The sequence below is a fragment of the Diorhabda sublineata genome, chromosome 11 (assembly GCF_026230105.1).
Source record: "Diorhabda sublineata isolate icDioSubl1.1 chromosome 11, icDioSubl1.1, whole genome shotgun sequence".
In the NCBI taxonomy this organism is placed as follows: Eukaryota; Metazoa; Arthropoda; class Insecta; order Coleoptera; family Chrysomelidae; genus Diorhabda; species Diorhabda sublineata.
Window position 1 is genome coordinate 3,173,118 of NC_079484.1, and position 17,865 is coordinate 3,190,982.

Consider the following 17,865-nt stretch of genomic DNA (forward strand, 5'->3'; position numbering starts at 1 on the left):
TGGAGTGATCTATTTAGCTGTTGCTCCACGTGTTTGGATCATCGACCAATCTATTACCACTAGTATGTCTCATAAGGAATTAATAATTGCAACGATGCACAAATAGAGTGTTTCAAATAATCAATCGGCTCGTCAAGAATTTTCTCTTCAAGCTAAATCTCTTCATCCTAGACCCGCGTTGGCGTTGGCGTGATCTATTTAGCTTTTGCTCCACGTGATTGGATCATCAACCAATCTATTGCCACTAGTATGTCTCATAAGGAATTAATAATTGCAACGATGCACAAATAGAGTGTTTCAAATAATCAATCGGCTCGTCAAGAATTTTCTCTTCAAGCTAAATCTCTTCATCCTAGACCCGCGTTGGCGTTGGCGTGATCTATTTAGCTTTTGCTCCACGTGATTGGATCATCAACCAATCTATTACCACTAGTATGTCTCATAAGGAATTAATAATTGCAACGATGCACAAATAGAGTGTTTCAAATAATCAATCGGCTCGTCAAGAATTTTCTCTTCAAGCTAAATCTCTTCATCCTAGACCCGCGTTGGCGTTGGCGTGATCTATTTAGCTTTTGCTCCACGTGATTGGATCATCAACCAATCTATTGCCACTAGTATGTCTCATAAGGAATTAATAATTGCAACGATGCACAAATACAGTGCTTCAAATAATCAATCGGCTCGTCAAGAATTTTCTCTTCAAGCTAAATCTCTTCATCCTGGACCCGCGTTGGCGTTGGCGTGATCTATTTAGCTTTTGCTCCACGTGATTGGATCATCAACCAATCTATTGCCACTAGTATGTCTCATAAGGAATTAATAATTGCAACGATGCACAAATACAGTGCTTCAAATAATCAATCGGCTCGTCAAGAATTTTCTCTTCAAGCTAAATCTCTTCATCCTAGACCCGCGTTGGCGTTGGCGTGATCTATTTAGCTGTTGCTCCACGTGTTTCGATCATCAACCAATCTATTACCACTAGTATGTCTCGTAAGGAATTAATAATTGCAACGATGCACGAATAGAGTGTTTCAAATAATCAATCGGCTCGTCAAGAATTTTCTCTTCAAGCTAAATCTCTTCATCCTGGACCCGCGTTGGCGTTGGAGTGATCTATTTAGCTGTTGCTCCACGTGTTTGGATCATCGACCAATCTATTACCACTAGTATGTCTCATAAGGAATTAATAATTGCAACGATGCACAAATAGAGTGTTTCAAATAATCAATCGGCTCGTCAAGAATTTTCTCTTCAAGCTAAATCTCTTCATCCTAGACCCGCGTTGGCGTTGGCGTGATCTATTTAGCTTTTGCTCCACGTGATTGGATCATCAACCAATCTATTGCCACTAGTATGTCTCATAAGGAATTAATAATTGCAACGATGCACAAATAGAGTGTTTCAAATAATCAATCGGCTCGTCAAGAATTTTCTCTTCAAGCTAAATCTCTTCATCCTAGACCCGCGTTGGCGTTGGCGTGATCTATTTAGCTTTTGCTCCACGTGATTGGATCATCAACCAATCTATTACCACTAGTATGTCTCATAAGGAATTAATAATTGCAACGATGCACAAATAGAGTGTTTCAAATAATCAATCGGCTCGTCAAGAATTTTCTCTTCAAGCTAAATCTCTTCATCCTAGACCCGCGTTGGCGTTGGCGTGATCTATTTAGCTTTTGCTCCACGTGATTGGATCATCAACCAATCTATTGCCACTAGTATGTCTCATAAGGAATTAATAATTGCAACGATGCACAAATACAGTGCTTCAAATAATCAATCGGCTCGTCAAGAATTTTCTCTTCAAGCTAAATCTCTTCATCCTGGACCCGCGTTGGCGTTGGCGTGATCTATTTAGCTTTTGCTCCACGTGATTGGATCATCAACCAATCTATTGCCACTAGTATGTCTCATAAGGAATTAATAATTGCAACGATGCACAAATACAGTGCTTCAAATAATCAATCGGCTCGTCAAGAATTTTCTCTTCAAGCTAAATCTCTTCATCCTAGACCCGCGTTGGCGTTGGCGTGATCTATTTAGCTGTTGCTCCACGTGTTTCGATCATCAACCAATCTATTACCACTAGTATGTCTCGTAAGGAATTAATAATTGCAACGATGCACGAATAGAGTGTTTCAAATAATCAATCGGCTCGTCAAGAATTTTCTCTTCAAGCTAAATCTCTTCATCCTGGACCCGCGTTGGCGTTGGAGTGATCTATTTAGCTGTTGCTCCACGTGATTGGATCATCAACCAAACTTTTGCGTTTCTTGGTTCGTGAAATTGTCTTTGTGTACTCAGCTACGTCGTCCAAGCTCTCTTCTTTCATGATCATCATCTATACGATAATCCCGGGAATTGAGTGCTAGCAGAACTACTGGGATGGTCCGGCAATGGCTAATACAGCTGGTTTTGATACTGAGCCGTATGTACCAGCCAGGTTAATCTTTTGAAGTGGTCCTCTATCTGCGTAGTCTCCAGATAGTTCTCCATTATCAAGTCTAATGTGAATCCTAAATATTTTATGGATTTTTTTGTCTCGATGAAGAGTTCCTCGATTTTTATCGCTTGGATATTGTCACATTTTTCCTCCTGCTTCTAAGAAGATTATATAGGTCCATGGTCATCGAGCCATCTCCTCGGAAACCGCATTGCGCTGGTTAGCTCATCTTGAATTTTTTCTTTGTCTCTTCCCGTGAAGAACTTATAGTAATAGGTGATATCTACTACACAGTCTTTTGTTACTAGGGAGCAGAAATAAGCTTATCAGACTATTAAGTTTTTCGTCATGCTATCCTAGGTGAAACACCTAATTTCACTCAGTAATATCGCTACCTCAAAAATTAGATCAATAATTGGGGGATTCTACTAATTATTTTGAATTTTATTTTATGTTTTACCAATTTTTCGATATATAAATTCGTAGAAGTTCGATTTTTTTATCTTATCTTCTGATTAAAGGAGCGATAAACAGAATACTGAATTTATTGTGATCAATATAATCAAAAATAGTTGAAAATTAACAAAGCAACGCCATGAACAGTAATGCTAATCGACTTTCTTATATAGAAGAAGACATTGAAATAAAACCTTCTGCGGAATTGATACCAGATGAATACAAACATTTTACGGAACCGAACCAAAAAATTTTCCTATATACATTCACCAAAAATGGTGAGATTTATGAAAGCAGTGAAAGAATATTTTTAACAACTATGGACAACTATGGATACGTATTTGCCAATAAGTATAACTTAGATAAAGATAATCTGAAGGAAGCGCTAGAAAAAAGTAAGTTTTTAAAGAATAACAGATTTTTTTGCACTCGTTTACATTCAGCAGTAAAGTACTTGGGTTGTGACCTCTTTGGAATGACCTTTTCTATATTTCTCCTCACCTCCATCTTGGTGATACGTGAAGGAGTTGATTTCTTCGATCCCTATAAATCTATTTCTACTACGAGCCCAAGATATTGCAGCACACATGTTGCTTATTGTAGTTAATTGTTAATTTTGTAGTTTTGATGCCGAACGTTAAAATCTTTACCACGAGACAATTAACAACATCATAATTTAGAGTTGGTGGATGGTAGTTTGGAGCTATGAGACTATGTGGAAGTCATGGCTCAGTGTTATCGCTGCGAAATGATCATTGAGATCTAGGTCTAGGTCACAATCACAAACAACTTCACACACAAAGTTTGTCGTTGCTTAATCTCTATTGGGACGAGGTTTTCCACCGTTTCATAACCGTCGACGTACTACAGATCTACTACAATAAATTAGAGAAAATAGAGCAGCCAAACTCTAGTACCAACTTATTAGGTGCATTCTATGAATATTTGGTTAAAAAAAACCGTTCAAAATATTTATGAATTAGGCTACGAATCCCTCCCTCATCCACTCTATTATCTCCGATCGACTATTTTTTGTTTCCAAATAAATAGATGGAAAAAGATCAATACCTATTTTGGTACCAGGGATAAATCTTAAATTGTCTTAAACTTATTGACTTATCCCGGTAATTATGAATGATATTTTCAGTTGCCAAAAGTTGTAACAACGATGTAGCTGGACTAATTCTTTTCTTTTCTGGTAATGTAACTAAATATAGTTATTTTGAGAGCGATATACCTGAAAATCGTATAGCGATCCACAATATTTGGTTAGGTTTTAACTCGAGCTCATGTCTTCAGCTGAAGAATAAACCGAAAATATTCATTTTTGATGTAAGTATCCGTAGATATTAACTGTTGCTTTTTTTTTGGTCATATATATATATTAATATAATCAACAGATTATTATAGATTCAACAACTCGTCAACTGATCGCATTTCCCTTTTGATTATAACCCGATTACTGTGTTCAGTTTCCGAACTATCGTTCGTATAACGGTAACTGTCCTAGTGCGCAGAATCATCACCATACCAATGATGGGTTGGAACGAACCTATTAGCTTCGTTCGCGGGTCAGTTTAGGAACCGGACTCGAGCGCTCTTTCAAGAGTGTTCAAGAAATTTTAAAAGTGCGCTTGCGATCGGCTCTAAACTGATTCGGAATTTGACCCGCGAACAAAGCTATTTTCGATTTTTAGCTCATAGTTACGCCAACACTCATACAAACTGATGGGAGATTGATACATAAGGGATACGACACCCCAGCGGAGGCGGATATTTTGGTTATATGTAACAAATCAGAAGGTAATTAATTGTATCAAGACTGTCAATTTTAGTCCGGGAGATATAATAACATTTTATGCCGATGGATTGAAACGAAGAAAATCAAATGTCATCTGTCATACCCGCGTTGGGTGTGAGTGACTATGAAAGTTGTCAAAACAACCTACACCCGCTACTTGAACAGCACTTTTTAGTCGTAAACTATTGAGATAACATCTTATTCATTTCATTTTCATCGCTACCTCCCGGACTAATTCTCTTATATACTGTTAATAGTTATTTCATTTTTAATACTACCTTTGGGACTAATTCCTTTACTTAGTATTTATGATTGATTTTTATCATCATTTCAATAATTGAAGTTAAAAAATTTTGTTTAAGGAGCGACTGATTTCGTATATCAATTTTGCGAGAACATCAAAGAATACGGAGAAACGGAAAACATTATCACTCTAGCTAGTTGTGTAGATGAGGACACACCGCTCGTAATATCTACATTAACCAGAAATTTCTATTTCACTCCCAGTTTCAGTAATTCTAGAGGAAATTATCGTATAATAGAAAAACATCAGGAAGATATTAGATCACAAATCGATAACTTGAAAAAAACAGCAATTAAACACACGGAAAAAAAGAAGAAGTCTTCCATACTTGACAGTTTTAGGTTAGGAAAGAAACAAAAAGACGAAGAAGTCTTTGCTGAACCAGAAGTATCTTCTAAAGATATAAAAAAAGCTCCTAGTGATACTAGCAGTAGTAGCATGTCGACAGGACATAAGTCGATTACTTCTTTAATACAATCTAGAGGTTACAGTGGTACGAATTATCAAAGAACGAGATTAATGTCACAAACTGAACCCGAAGGTTCTCGATCAAGCACCAAAAAGAAAAATGAAAATAAGAAACCGATTTGGAAACCATAAAAAAGTGTTGAAGTTATATTAGATCAATAATCAAAATATTACTCATTTATCTGAATGAAATTTGATTTTAGGGTTTACAAAATTTTTGTATTGTCTCCTTAATCACTTTTGTAAATAAATTGAACTGAAATAACAACTCATATTTGTAAATTGTGAGAAAATCAACTCAATTAATAAACTTACTTATAAATATTGATATATGATTTATTTATTCCTTTTTCGAAAATTAATCGATCACACAACAAAAAATCGAGCGATTTTTTGAGAAGAATAAATCGATGTATGTAATGTAAGTTTGACGTTTGGCACATGGTACGCCTCTAACCTCAATTTTGTCACATTTTTAATTTAAATACCTGTGTTATCAAATAAAACAATTTAAAAAAATGGATAGTCTCTCGTCGTTAACGGGTGCACAAAAAGATGAACTCATGGATAATGTTAAACAACAAATTGCAGTAGCCAATGCCCAAGAACTTCTTACAGTAAGTGAATTTTACAACATTGAAGTTTTCATAATAGTATCGTATTTATATTTTCAGAAAATGACTGAAAAGTGCTTTAAAAAGTGTATTTCAAAGCCCGGAACATCATTGGATAGTTCAGAGCAAGTGAGTTGTCAGTTTTATTATAACTAGAAATATAATCGTGATTTTAGATCTTTATTAATGAATAACGTATTTTTTGTATAAAAAAATCATCTTATTTTATATTTAACTTCAGTCTCTATCAAAATATTGTTAATATAATAAAATATATTGTTTAGATATAATTTCAATCTGCTGTTAGGTATAAATGTAACTAAATTATGAATTTTTCTATCAATTACTGAAATTTTAAGATATATTTTGTATCTATATTTTGGGCTTCTCTCTTTAGAAATCCTGGTTTTGTACTAAAAACTCTATTTACTTTTTAATGCATTTGTTTTTCTTAAACTTGGATATGCCTCTCTTATTTGGGACCTAAACTACCAAACTCTTATCAACAAAATAATTAATATTCAATGAATATTAATTATTTTGTCATATGTCATATGAATATTATATATATAACTCTTTGTGTGTTCTTCCTTTATAAAATTGTGACGGCTAAAATTTGTTCAAAATTGCTAGAACTTCTAAGACTCCATATCTTTAATTTGCCACTCAGTCCCACTGTTTATTCTACTTTCCAGTTGTTAAAACTGTTTTCACCTTTTTATAAAATGGATCAATATCACTGTCATATGCAGACCAGCTTTGTTATGCTTATTTTTTGCATCCATTTTGTCTATTGAAAATCATTTTTTAAAAAGCTTTTAGCAAATTCCTTGGTCTTTGCTGTCCAACCCATTGAGCATTTGCTTTCATTACTACTGCTACATCACTTTTAGCTGTATTACAGTGTATTTCTAGATAAACTAAGAACTTGAATAATCTGTGTGTGGTATTTTCAGTTGAATCTGTTTTTTTTTTCAGAAATGTGTAGCCATGTGTATGGATAGGTATATGGATTCTTGGAATTTGGTATCAAAGGCTTATAGTATGAGGATCCAAAGAGAAAGAGGAAATATGTAAATAATTGTGATTATTAGAAAATAAATTATTGTTAGTAAAAAAATTTCCGAAGTTCATTAGTAGTAGTAGAAATTTTTTTAGTTTTATTTTATTTTACTTGGATCATCGGCATTCAAAAATGTAGGAATAAAAATAAAACTACAAGCTGTTTTTTTTTCAACTTTTTATCTATTAGTCCTAAGAAAATCACAACTTTATAAGGCACAATTTTTAAATAATGTAAAAACAAAGTAAGTACAAAAACATTACACTAAGTATACAATAAATTAACTTAAGATATTCTCATTAAGAGGAATGTAAGATATTACTTATAGAAACCTAGACATGTGAAGAAATGAGTTTGAAAATTTCATCAACCCAATACCTAAACCTAACTAAACCATTATAAAAAAACAATTTGGAAAAATTGATTGATAACAAAAGTTAATCAATGTAAAAGGATATAAAATGAATTTTGAAGAAGGTAAGAGCACTATGGCACATCATTAATAGAAACTTTCCTCTCAAATGTAAACTATAAATACTCGAATAGTGTCATAAGGGAAAAAAAACAAATTATCAAGTAATAGTCATTTGAAATTAAATCTTAACTTCGTTTTCCACTTTTCTGATAACTCAAAACCTGACAATATTACCGCAGTACTAACTATTTACATGACATTATTTGAGATTAAATGTTCTAGAACTGTGGTACGATAAAAAAGATTTTCTAATTTTTTGACTTATGACACTATTTTAATGGAAATGCGATTTCAAGTCCAAACGGAAACTAGCACTTCCAAAGATGATTTATTCAGTTTTTAAAGTATATTTCAAAATAAACACAAACAAACTTTATTCTAGTTAGTGGATCACAAATTTTCTACCAACTATTGCCTCTTCGGTATTGAACATTTGAGACAGCTATAAAAAAAGTGGTTTCATAATAAGCAAACTTGTACTATGAGATATTTTTAAATAATCGACTAAACAATATCATCTTTAAAGAGCGTTAGTTTCATTAAGAGAATCTTTCTGATAGTAAAAAATAAGGTTAGATCTAGTATGTTAAAAAGAAAGTTTCTGGACATCTGTATTTATTATTAATATTTCATGGCACAGCAATGAATAGTTGTAGAAATAGTGCAGCAAACAAAGTTAAAACCATGTAAAGATGTAGAAATAATGAAAAAATTATTCCAGAAATTTAGAATCAGCTAACAACTATGATTAAGTTGTAATAATAAATAAATATTGACGAAAATAGAGCGTTTGATAGTTATAAAAGTTCTGTCCATCAGATTATTAGACAAATAAGGGTGTAATAAAAAGTACAAAATCAAATAACAGACATTTTTTCACCATGCAAGTATTCAACATTTATCAATCAAAAGATTTGTGTAGTAAATATTCACTTATAATTTTATTCCTCGTAGTATAAAACATTAGAGCCAATAAATAATGCTTAACAATTTTCCATTTACACCAAAACATTCTGGTCCAATTCAAAGTGTGCAGCTAGGGTATATACTCATTGTCATTGAACATTTAATTTGAATTATTTATTTTTTTTGTGAACTTCCTGCAATCTTTTGTGGAATTTTTGTTTCTTTCCTATTTAATGGTGTAGTTATTTCATTGCTGTTACTCATCTGGTTCGTTTGTTGTAGTTCTTTTAACAAACTAATGTTGCTATGATCCGATTTAAGAGATAAATCATCACCGCTATACATAAAATCTTCTTCATATTCATCATCTATATCAAATAGTTTATCCATTTCGCGTATATTTGAATTATCTTTAAAATCTTTGTTATATAAAGACGGTAGAATATCATTAACTTTGGGTTTATTGAGCGGAGGGAGATCTGCCAGTGAACTCAAGTTATTTTTTGATTTGGATTTTTCAGACTTTGGAGGAGATAGTTTAGTTTTGTCAGTAAGTTTTTCTTTGATTTCAGTCTCTTCTAAACCGTTCATTTGGACTTCAGGAACTTTTTCTTGATGCATTGAATCTGTATCTTCTTGCAAGGAACTTGTTTCAACATAAGTATCATCATTTTGTCTTCTACTATTTGAGGTTTTGGGAAGTTCAGTTCGTACATATTGGGAGTTATTATTGTCGTTATTAGGTTTAATAATAGATTTTGAATTTATTATTGGACTAGACACATCAAATGTTTTGTTTAGATCCTCAATTGTCTCTCCGTTTGTTATTTGTAAAGGGATTTTGATATTTTCTTTACTAATACTACCTAAAAAAATAATTAAAGCTTGTTCAGTGATAATAAAAGACTAATATAGCAGATAAATGCAAAATAAAAAGAAAACTCAAAATATAACGATTAACTGGGGTAAAGACGTTTGGGACAGAAAGATTTCGAGACAAACATTGAGTTATGAGAAAAAAATAGACAAACCTTCGATAATTATAGAAATAAAGGACAAATAATAATATGGAAGATCAAGTAGAAAGTGTAGAAAATGAAATGTCACCAAAAGATAATCAAAAAAAGATCAGAAAAATACAGACTAGAGGTTAATTATGGAAAAACGTGAAAAAAAATTAGTAAAAGTTGTTTCGAATAACTGAATTGGTTGGGTTGCCTCCTTTTTTGCAACTGAAGAATTTAGGCGAGAAAAAAAAGTACATAGTATAAAAATAAAGCACAATTCACTTTTATTTATTACGTCGGTTTTAGCTTCCCATTTTGGGGGGAGGTTCATGAATTAATATCAAAAGCCTGCCTTTGATAAGTATAGGAACAAATACTAATAATACCAAAAAAACATTTAAAATTTGAGATAATTCAAAATACAACAAAGATCATTGAAAAACATAAGAAGGTATTGTATAAAATCCAAAAAAAGGGTTTATAAAGTAAACCAAAGATGCATTTCAATTTATTTCGTAGTTAGGTAGAGAGACTTTCCATCTGCTCCTTTTTATATCATACATATCCATAACTAAGCAATCAACAACATCGATTCACAAGGAAATATTTTCATTAAATTTTTACGTATTCACTCAAACTGAAGCTAAATTTAAAAATAAACACTAAGCCACAATATCAATAGTAACAGGAAATATAAAAATTCAACAGGAAAAACAAAAAAAACTTAATATGGGAAGTAAACAGAACAATTAGGACATTCTTGATATAAAAAACTTGTTCCTATGTATTGAGCACTTCTAGTCACTTGATTTCCTTCAAAAGACAAAAATTGGGGCTGACCAGACAAACCAGAAGTATTTACACAGGAAGTGAGAACAAAATTAAACAGTTAAACCAGCTTGATTACCTTGGGAAAATTGTTGACAAGAGATGATCCAAAGATAGCTAGAAAAATGTACAAAGTGCTCATTAATTTAACATACCTGAGCAAATATTTTCTGGTACAGAGATACTATCTGATTCACTTTGTAGACTATCAGATTTTTCTTCATGGTTTCCATTCACATTGAGATTAATTTCCAATGTCCTTTTTGATTTTTGAGCAATTTTCAAAATCTGATATAAGAGTGGTTCACTATTATCTTCAATATTTCCTAATCCAAACTGTTGCGCAATTCTTTGTTTTTCCTCTTTTTGACAATTGCAATCTAAATACGACTCAGGTTCATATACAGCTAATGTAAAACTTAAATTAAAAAATTCCAGGAATTCGTGGACTATGTAAAACATAGATTTGCCCTCTGTTGTTTCCATAAAAGTTTTGATCTTGTTATTTAGCAAAGGTGTTTGTGAACTAATCTGAAATAAATATCCTTCAATGAATTATTAATCAGAATGTATCAAGTTTCATAACCTACCTTTTCATCTTCATCCAAGGCAAGAAAAAGACTAGCACGTAATTGAGCCTAAAACACAAGACAACTTTTTTGTTTCCAAAATAAATATATATATATATATATATATATATATATATATATATATATATATATATATATATTTTCTTTAACATATACTCTACGTTGATTCCATAATTCAAAAGTATTTGATCGTCTCAAAGCTATTTATTTTAGTCAAAAACTTGATAGTGTTCTTGTTGGCCAAAGTTTTCCAATTAAGGTCATAATACATGCATCCATTTAAATAAAACGATAAACTGTGTAAATTTAGACGAATTATAAAATCCAGTGAAATAACGTTATGTTAATATGTGTATTACGTCCTATTTATAAAAAAAGTAAACTAATTTTGATACCTTTATTTTGGCCAGTGTACCGTTGAATTTTAAAGTTTGGGCAACTAAATCCTTCAATTCTATTTCTTCTTCTACTGACATTGTGATTGATAATATTTACAATAAGCATATGTAAGTGATAATAAAAGTTTTTAGTTAATAAATGACCAAAATACTTTTTGTTTTATTCCAAACAAAGTTCACGTTTATAAGACAAATTGACAATTTGAAATTTGACAAGAAGTACTAGTGATGTGCTTCGATTTTTTCGTAACAAATTTTGGAAGTGGTGTAAATTCTTCAATAAAAACCAAGTATTTATAGAGGAATGGAAAGAAATAATCATAATATGGTCCATTGAACTTATGCTACTATGAGTTTTATGAAAAATTCGAATATAATTGAGTTCGAAAATTTCTGAAAAAATATCAGTGACTTATAGCTGTTATGAATCAGTAGAGATTGACACACATACTTTACAGAAAAGAATTTGCTTGATTTATTAACAGATAAAGCAATACAGTTCATAGTAGTAGATTTTTCTTTTAATGAAAAGAATTCTTTTAGTATTTTAATAAGATTTTATCCATGAGCATTACGTAGTTGAAACAATGCGATTATGCATACATTTTACTAATGTGTCCACTGTTGGTTGAAAATATTCTTTCTGTAAACAATTCGAATTTTACAAGTAATATATTTTGAAAAGTGAGTATCCTGTAGAAGGTATGTGAAAATATATAAAAGTCCTACTACAAAATTAATCTTAAATCGAGTTGTGCCATCTATTATTTGGGAGAACTACTAATTATGTAGTTAAAAATGTGATATTCCTAATAACAGTCGAGTCTAATTGATTCTCTTTCTGTTTTAGAGATTCCATTGAAACATTTCTAATTTGAAACACCCGTTAGATATATTTTAGTATAGTATATAATTTGTTCTGCTAATACAAATGAACGAAATTTTTGCAACGAAGCCCTTGACTCATCACCACTGGTGGATCTAGGGGGCACAGAAAATTATCTTACAGTGGGGGTATCAAATTATTTACTAGATTGAATTTTAAGAACTAGAATTTATAGCATTAAACGTCGGTTTCATAATCCCCTTCTAACTAGCCCTTTCTGACTACCTTAAAGTTCAAATTCAAAGAAAAAATTTCTTTATGTCTATTATGAAACGTGCGACTCAATTTAATGGAAACGTTAAATTTAAAGTTTCGTTTAAATGTGTTATGAAGTTTTAAGAATAAAATTTTCAACTAATTACTAAAATAGGGCTAAAAAGAGTGTTTTTGCGTTAAAATCTTCCATACCCCTTGATCCATGGGTGGTGCCCCCTCCAAATGTATATCCTTGATCCGGCCCTGCTCATCACAGCCGATTATGCACCCTGAATAAATCCACACATTGATGGAGCTTAAGAGAATATACTTTTCAAATGAAATTATTTGCTTTGATTTAAACATAATTACAAACAAATTTTGAGTTGTATTAGATTTGTTTGTTTCTTTCTTTTCAATGAACTCTAATAGGTTATAATGTTTCAGTAAAATTGTAGTTGCAGGATTAAAAAAAACTAATTATAAAAAAAATTTAATAAAGACAATAACTATCCACATAATAATATGTATTTGTATTATTGTGAGGTGTAAATCTGAATATGGTAATGTAAGGACTCCAAGAATCCAGGAGTGATTGTAACTTCAACGTAATTAAAACCAATACCTCCTGGTCCAATAACAGGTGTGGCGCTACTGTGACCCAAATCGCTGATCTAAATGAAGAATAAATTCATTTAAATACTTACACTAAACAAATTACTGAAGTTGCTCCAATGGTTCATGATTTTTAACTGAAAAATCAAATTAGACCGAAACTACTCAAACAGCTGACAGATTTATAGTTTCATAACCTAAAATATTTCTTTTTATTCGTGAAGGTAACAAATTCAGTAATATATGATTACAAATTTTCTAAATAAAATATTTGTTCGTGAAGCAACAAATGTATAAATTTGTATTTAAATATTACACTGAACATTAAATACTTACAAGTATGCAAGATATTTTGTTGTCATAAAATCCCACAGATGGAGCTACAATGTGTATCTTTTCATTTATTGTTCCTTTAATTTCGTAGTCCAACTGTTTATCACCCCTAGAAATGTTCGATAGGGTTAAATTATATCGATTATATATGTAGACATATATAATAAAATGAGTTAAAGTATTTTCGGAAGTAAATAACTTGAAGTAACGTCAATATTGATTATTACAATCAGTTTATAACGGACGTGTCATATAATAGACAAAAATATTGAGATTATGATTATGAGAAAATGTTTTCGCATTTCTATTATGACAAATTGTTTGAAAATTTAAATCTATAAAATGTTTTCGTCCAATCAACACCAGGTACAGTAGTTGATGTATGAATTTTGATCGTGTGGTAAAATGTTGAGCTGGGTCTGGTTCTTGTTTCTAAGTATATTAACCAATGGCAATACGGGCTTTCTCTCAAGGCGCAACTGCTCCAGCTAAGATGTCACCTTCACACCTTGGGCATCACGGATGATTTGGAGTGCCGTTGGTACATGGAGGAGGACGAAACTGCAGACCACGTTATCTGTGAGTCATACGAGCGCGGTTTAAACACCTGGGCAAACCCCACAACCTGCCTAACGACTTCAAAGGGTTCAAGCCAAAGCGCCTGATCGGCTTCTCAAAGGACATCGGACTTTGGTCACGCCAAATATGGCAATACAGAAAAAGTTATGTTAACAATGGGATAAAATTCTCATGGTTGTAATCTGCGTTGCTTGAGCTCTGAAACACTTCGACCCACCTCATGACAAAGGTCGTCGTGTACATCTGTTTGCGTTTGTTACATTTGTCCCATTATTTTCCATAATATCATCCATAAATACTGGATTACAAACAAAAACACGAAAAAATCACGAAAACAAGAAGCAGTACACACGTCAAAAGGAATAAAAACATTTTTAGGTTAGGTTAGGAACGTCAAACGTCAACAGCAAACAGGAAGTGAAGTATATGAATCGGCCTTAAATCTAAAACTTGTAAAGTTTTCTTGTTTGTCCACCACTATCTGAACCAGTCTCGAATTTCCTCTTTGATACATAATCTACAACTGAAAGTGACATTCCTTTGTTTAGAATCAGTTTCCGGTGTTTCCCGTCATGAAATATTATTACATTTCAATTGAATACTCAAGAATAAGCAGAGATTAACCGATTTATTGACAATTCCCAAATTACACAGTAAATTTTCAAAGTGATCTACTTTTACCAGTATCTAAATAGTCATGGCAACTGCACTTAGATGTAGTTATACTTTTCTACCCACCAAAAGGTGGAGCGACAACCTTGAAGCTGGATAGGAGGCAAGGATGTCGGGGTACGCCTAATACGAAGAAGAAGAAGAAGAAAAAGGTTGATAACAGCTTTTGGTTTGATCGGTTACATCAGCTGATCGATTGCTGATTGATTTATTAACCTAACTTTTATGTTTTTCGTGGTTAATATCACATTTCTGACATTGGTTTAATTTACTGGAGGATTGGTAGCCAAACAAAAGAGAAGGGGATAAGTTTTGGTTAATGCGTGGTGCTATTTCTTTAAAATATTGCATACTAAAAATCTAGCACGTTCTTATATACTATATATATATATATATAAAAAAAACTAGCAAAACTAAAATAAGAATGAATTCCAGCAAAAGAAGTCGACAAAAAGTTATATTCACCAAGGAAGACCAAAAGTTAGTTTTATAATTAATCAGCTTATTTATTAATATGTAAAAATATGTTATATTCACTATGTTTGATAACAGATATTTTATATAACTTCATATTCACTCCGCTCTTCGTAGCAGCTCTCTTGGTCTCCGGTATACTTTCCTTTTTGGGTTGGTACCATGGAGACATATTCTGGTATCATCTGCGAATAGAATAGATCCCATTCCCCAACGTCCAATTCTTGCCGATGAGCTGGAGTAAGTTTTGAACCAATCGTAGGTGTTTTAGGAGTCAGATTATTTTCCTGCAGTTTTCGTCTTACTGTCCACTGAAAAATAGTCACTTCTTGCACCTCAAGGAGCTGTCGTTGCACTTGAATGGCATTCATGTCGCCTATGAAAGGATCCAGTCTCCTTATAACGCTAGCCCATTTTTCTAACAACAACTCGCTGACCAAATCCATTTTCGATTAAAGGTATAACTTGGGCGGATTTTTGTGGTGTAGTTTACATTAAACTAACACACTTGAACGCTATTGATATTGTAAAAAACGATAAGTCTTGCTTTGAAATAACATATTTCTATTTTTGATCTGATGAATAATTTAAAAAAAATATATAGTTATAGTCAAAAGTTTACAGTGGGTCTATTTCTATGCACGCAAGTGTAAATATTCGAAATAGACTTTTTACTTGCCGTGTCGTTGCCTCAAAATAATGTCCAATATAAAAAAAATCTTACGGTTTCGTTTGATCAGGGCAATCGACTACACTGTCACTTCTTGCGGTATAAAGTTCAGTACACAGCAGGAAAATTATGATAAAATGTTTAAACATTTTCGTTTATAATTATAACTATTATTACTTGTGTGAAACAATATATGATTTTCCGATATTAGCGAGCCTTTTTATACAAAGTTGATGATTACACAGTTTCGTTGATAACGTAAACGACTGAGATAACAGTATATTGACAAGAAATCAAATTCAATGCATTGAAAATTATAACAAATATAATGTACATTTTCATAAATACCGTAGTCGTAGTTTGGGGCAAATATAATTATAATGTTAAAGTGGAATGTTGAAATTTTATGTCTTCGTATGATAGAGGTTCAATACATCTTGTTTTGTTTGTGTTTATAAATGTTTTCTTTAAAAATATTTAATTTCAATGTTTTAACAAACTAATCCATTTATCTCATTGACGCTTCAACATTTCGAGCTTTCGAGTCTAGGTTAGGGGAGTGAGATTCGTATATGTTGCACTGTCTTGATGGAAGAACCAGTTTTTTGTTTGTTGCAAATTGGGTCTTCATTATCAAGCACCATTGTGCAATATTCTTTACCTAACTTAAGCTAACCTAACCTAATCTAACCTAATCAAATCTGACGTTTGACGTTTCCTATCGAGTGGACTGTGGCTTTGATTCTGGGTCACAACAATCTGGATTAGTTTCAAGCAGCTCTCGTTTATTTCTGATTGTCTCTCAGAGCTTTACGAACAAACTTTGATCCACATTTTTCGTTAGAATTGTCTGAATACGAGTCCAATAAAACCTATTATTTACTGATAATCATTTTTAACGAGTAGAAACTAAATTTCAAAGCTGCACGTTGTTCAAGTTCATTTCAGTGATGATCAAAACTAGTTTTTTAGAAGTAACTGAAAGTTATTTTCGTAATTATACACTTTCACGGTCACCTGGTTTTTTGGCACTAGAAAATCGAAAAATGGATGGATTTTAATGATCTTGGTCTCAAAATGTTCCATTTTACGGCGGATTTATAAAAAAAATTAGTAGAAATAGCTGGAATGAAAATTTCCCATAGTTTTACTGTTTTAAATCGTAAAAAAACGGTTTTGCAAAATAATCCTTTACAAAAAATTATGGTAATTATACACTTTCGCGGTCACCTGGTTTTTTGGTTGGGCTAGGTTAGGTTAGGTTTGGTTAGATTAGGTTGGCTCTAGAAAATCGAAAATTGGATGGATTTTAATGATCTTGGTCCCAAAATGTTCCATTTTACGGCGGATTTATAAAAAAAAATAGTAGAAATAGCTGAAATGAAAATTTCCCATAGTTTTACTGTTTTAAATCGTAAAAAAAACGGTTTTGCAAAATAATCCTTTACAAAAAATTATGGTAATTATACACTTTCACGGTAACCTGGTTTTTTGGCTCTAGAAAATCGAAAAATGGATGGATTTTAATGATCTTGGTCTCAAAATGTTCCATTTTACGGCGGATTTATAAAAAAAATTAGTAGAAATAGCTGGAATGAAAATTTCTCATAGTTTTACTGTTTTAAATCGTAAAAAAACGGTTTTGCAAAATAATCCTTTACAAAAAATTATGGTAATTATACACTTTCGCGGTCACCTGGTTTTTTGGTTGGGCTAGGTTAGGTTAGGTTTGGTTAGATTAGGTTGGCTCTAGAAAATCGAAAATTGGATGGATTTTAATGATCTTGGTCCCAAAATGTTCTTTTAGGAAAACATCGATGATTTTCTTCCGATGATTATCAACAATCGATGTTCACTAAATGAAAAAATATCGATGGCAAACATCGATAGTTTCACGAAAACATCGATGTTTTTGCAATCGATGATTTTCTTTCGATGTTTTGCAGTTATCGATGGTTTTAAATAAACATCGATGTTTTGGTAATTGCAATAATTCCTAGTTGTTGAAAAGCTACTTCAATTAATAAATTTTAAATTAGCCAAGATTAATTATTTCATTATTTGAATATTCTCTCAAGC

At 32.0% G+C, this 17,865-nt stretch overlaps 4 protein-coding genes across 4 annotated transcripts; 2 read left to right on the forward strand and 2 right to left on the reverse strand.

Moving 5' to 3' along the window:
• The first annotated feature begins 2,953 nt into the window (after positions 1–2,953).
• On the forward strand, positions 2,954–5,809 carry LOC130450291 (uncharacterized). Its single transcript, XM_056788619.1, has 4 exons — positions 2,954–3,303; positions 4,056–4,240; positions 4,606–4,711; positions 5,072–5,809. The coding sequence occupies exons 1-4, from the start codon at positions 3,048–3,050 to the stop codon at positions 5,611–5,613; spliced, it is 1,089 nt and encodes a 362-aa protein (XP_056644597.1). The 5' UTR covers positions 2,954–3,047; the 3' UTR covers positions 5,614–5,809.
• Positions 5,810–5,910: 101 nt separating this feature from the next.
• LOC130450293 (mitochondrial import inner membrane translocase subunit Tim13) lies at positions 5,911–7,316 on the forward strand. Its single transcript, XM_056788621.1, has 3 exons — positions 5,911–6,098; positions 6,156–6,224; positions 7,074–7,316. The coding sequence occupies exons 1-3, from the start codon at positions 6,000–6,002 to the stop codon at positions 7,170–7,172; spliced, it is 267 nt and encodes an 88-aa protein (XP_056644599.1). The 5' UTR covers positions 5,911–5,999; the 3' UTR covers positions 7,173–7,316.
• Positions 7,317–7,323: 7 nt separating this feature from the next.
• LOC130450292 (centrosomal protein 43-like) lies at positions 7,324–11,586 on the reverse strand. The gene is made up of 4 exons (XM_056788620.1): positions 11,360–11,586; positions 10,965–11,012; positions 10,530–10,905; positions 7,324–9,405 (listed from the first exon to the last, which is right to left on the reverse strand). Exons 1-4 carry the CDS (start codon positions 11,438–11,440, stop codon positions 8,714–8,716), a joined length of 1,197 nt encoding a protein of 398 aa, XP_056644598.1. The 5' UTR covers positions 11,441–11,586; the 3' UTR covers positions 7,324–8,713.
• Positions 11,587–12,955: 1,369 nt separating this feature from the next.
• LOC130450294 (uncharacterized) lies at positions 12,956–15,969 on the reverse strand. Its single transcript, XM_056788622.1, has 3 exons — positions 15,841–15,969; positions 13,395–13,500; positions 12,956–13,117 (listed from the first exon to the last, which is right to left on the reverse strand). Exons 1-3 carry the CDS (start codon positions 15,933–15,935, stop codon positions 12,980–12,982), a joined length of 339 nt encoding a protein of 112 aa, XP_056644600.1. The 5' UTR covers positions 15,936–15,969; the 3' UTR covers positions 12,956–12,979.
• Positions 15,970–17,865: the final 1,896 nt, after the last annotated feature.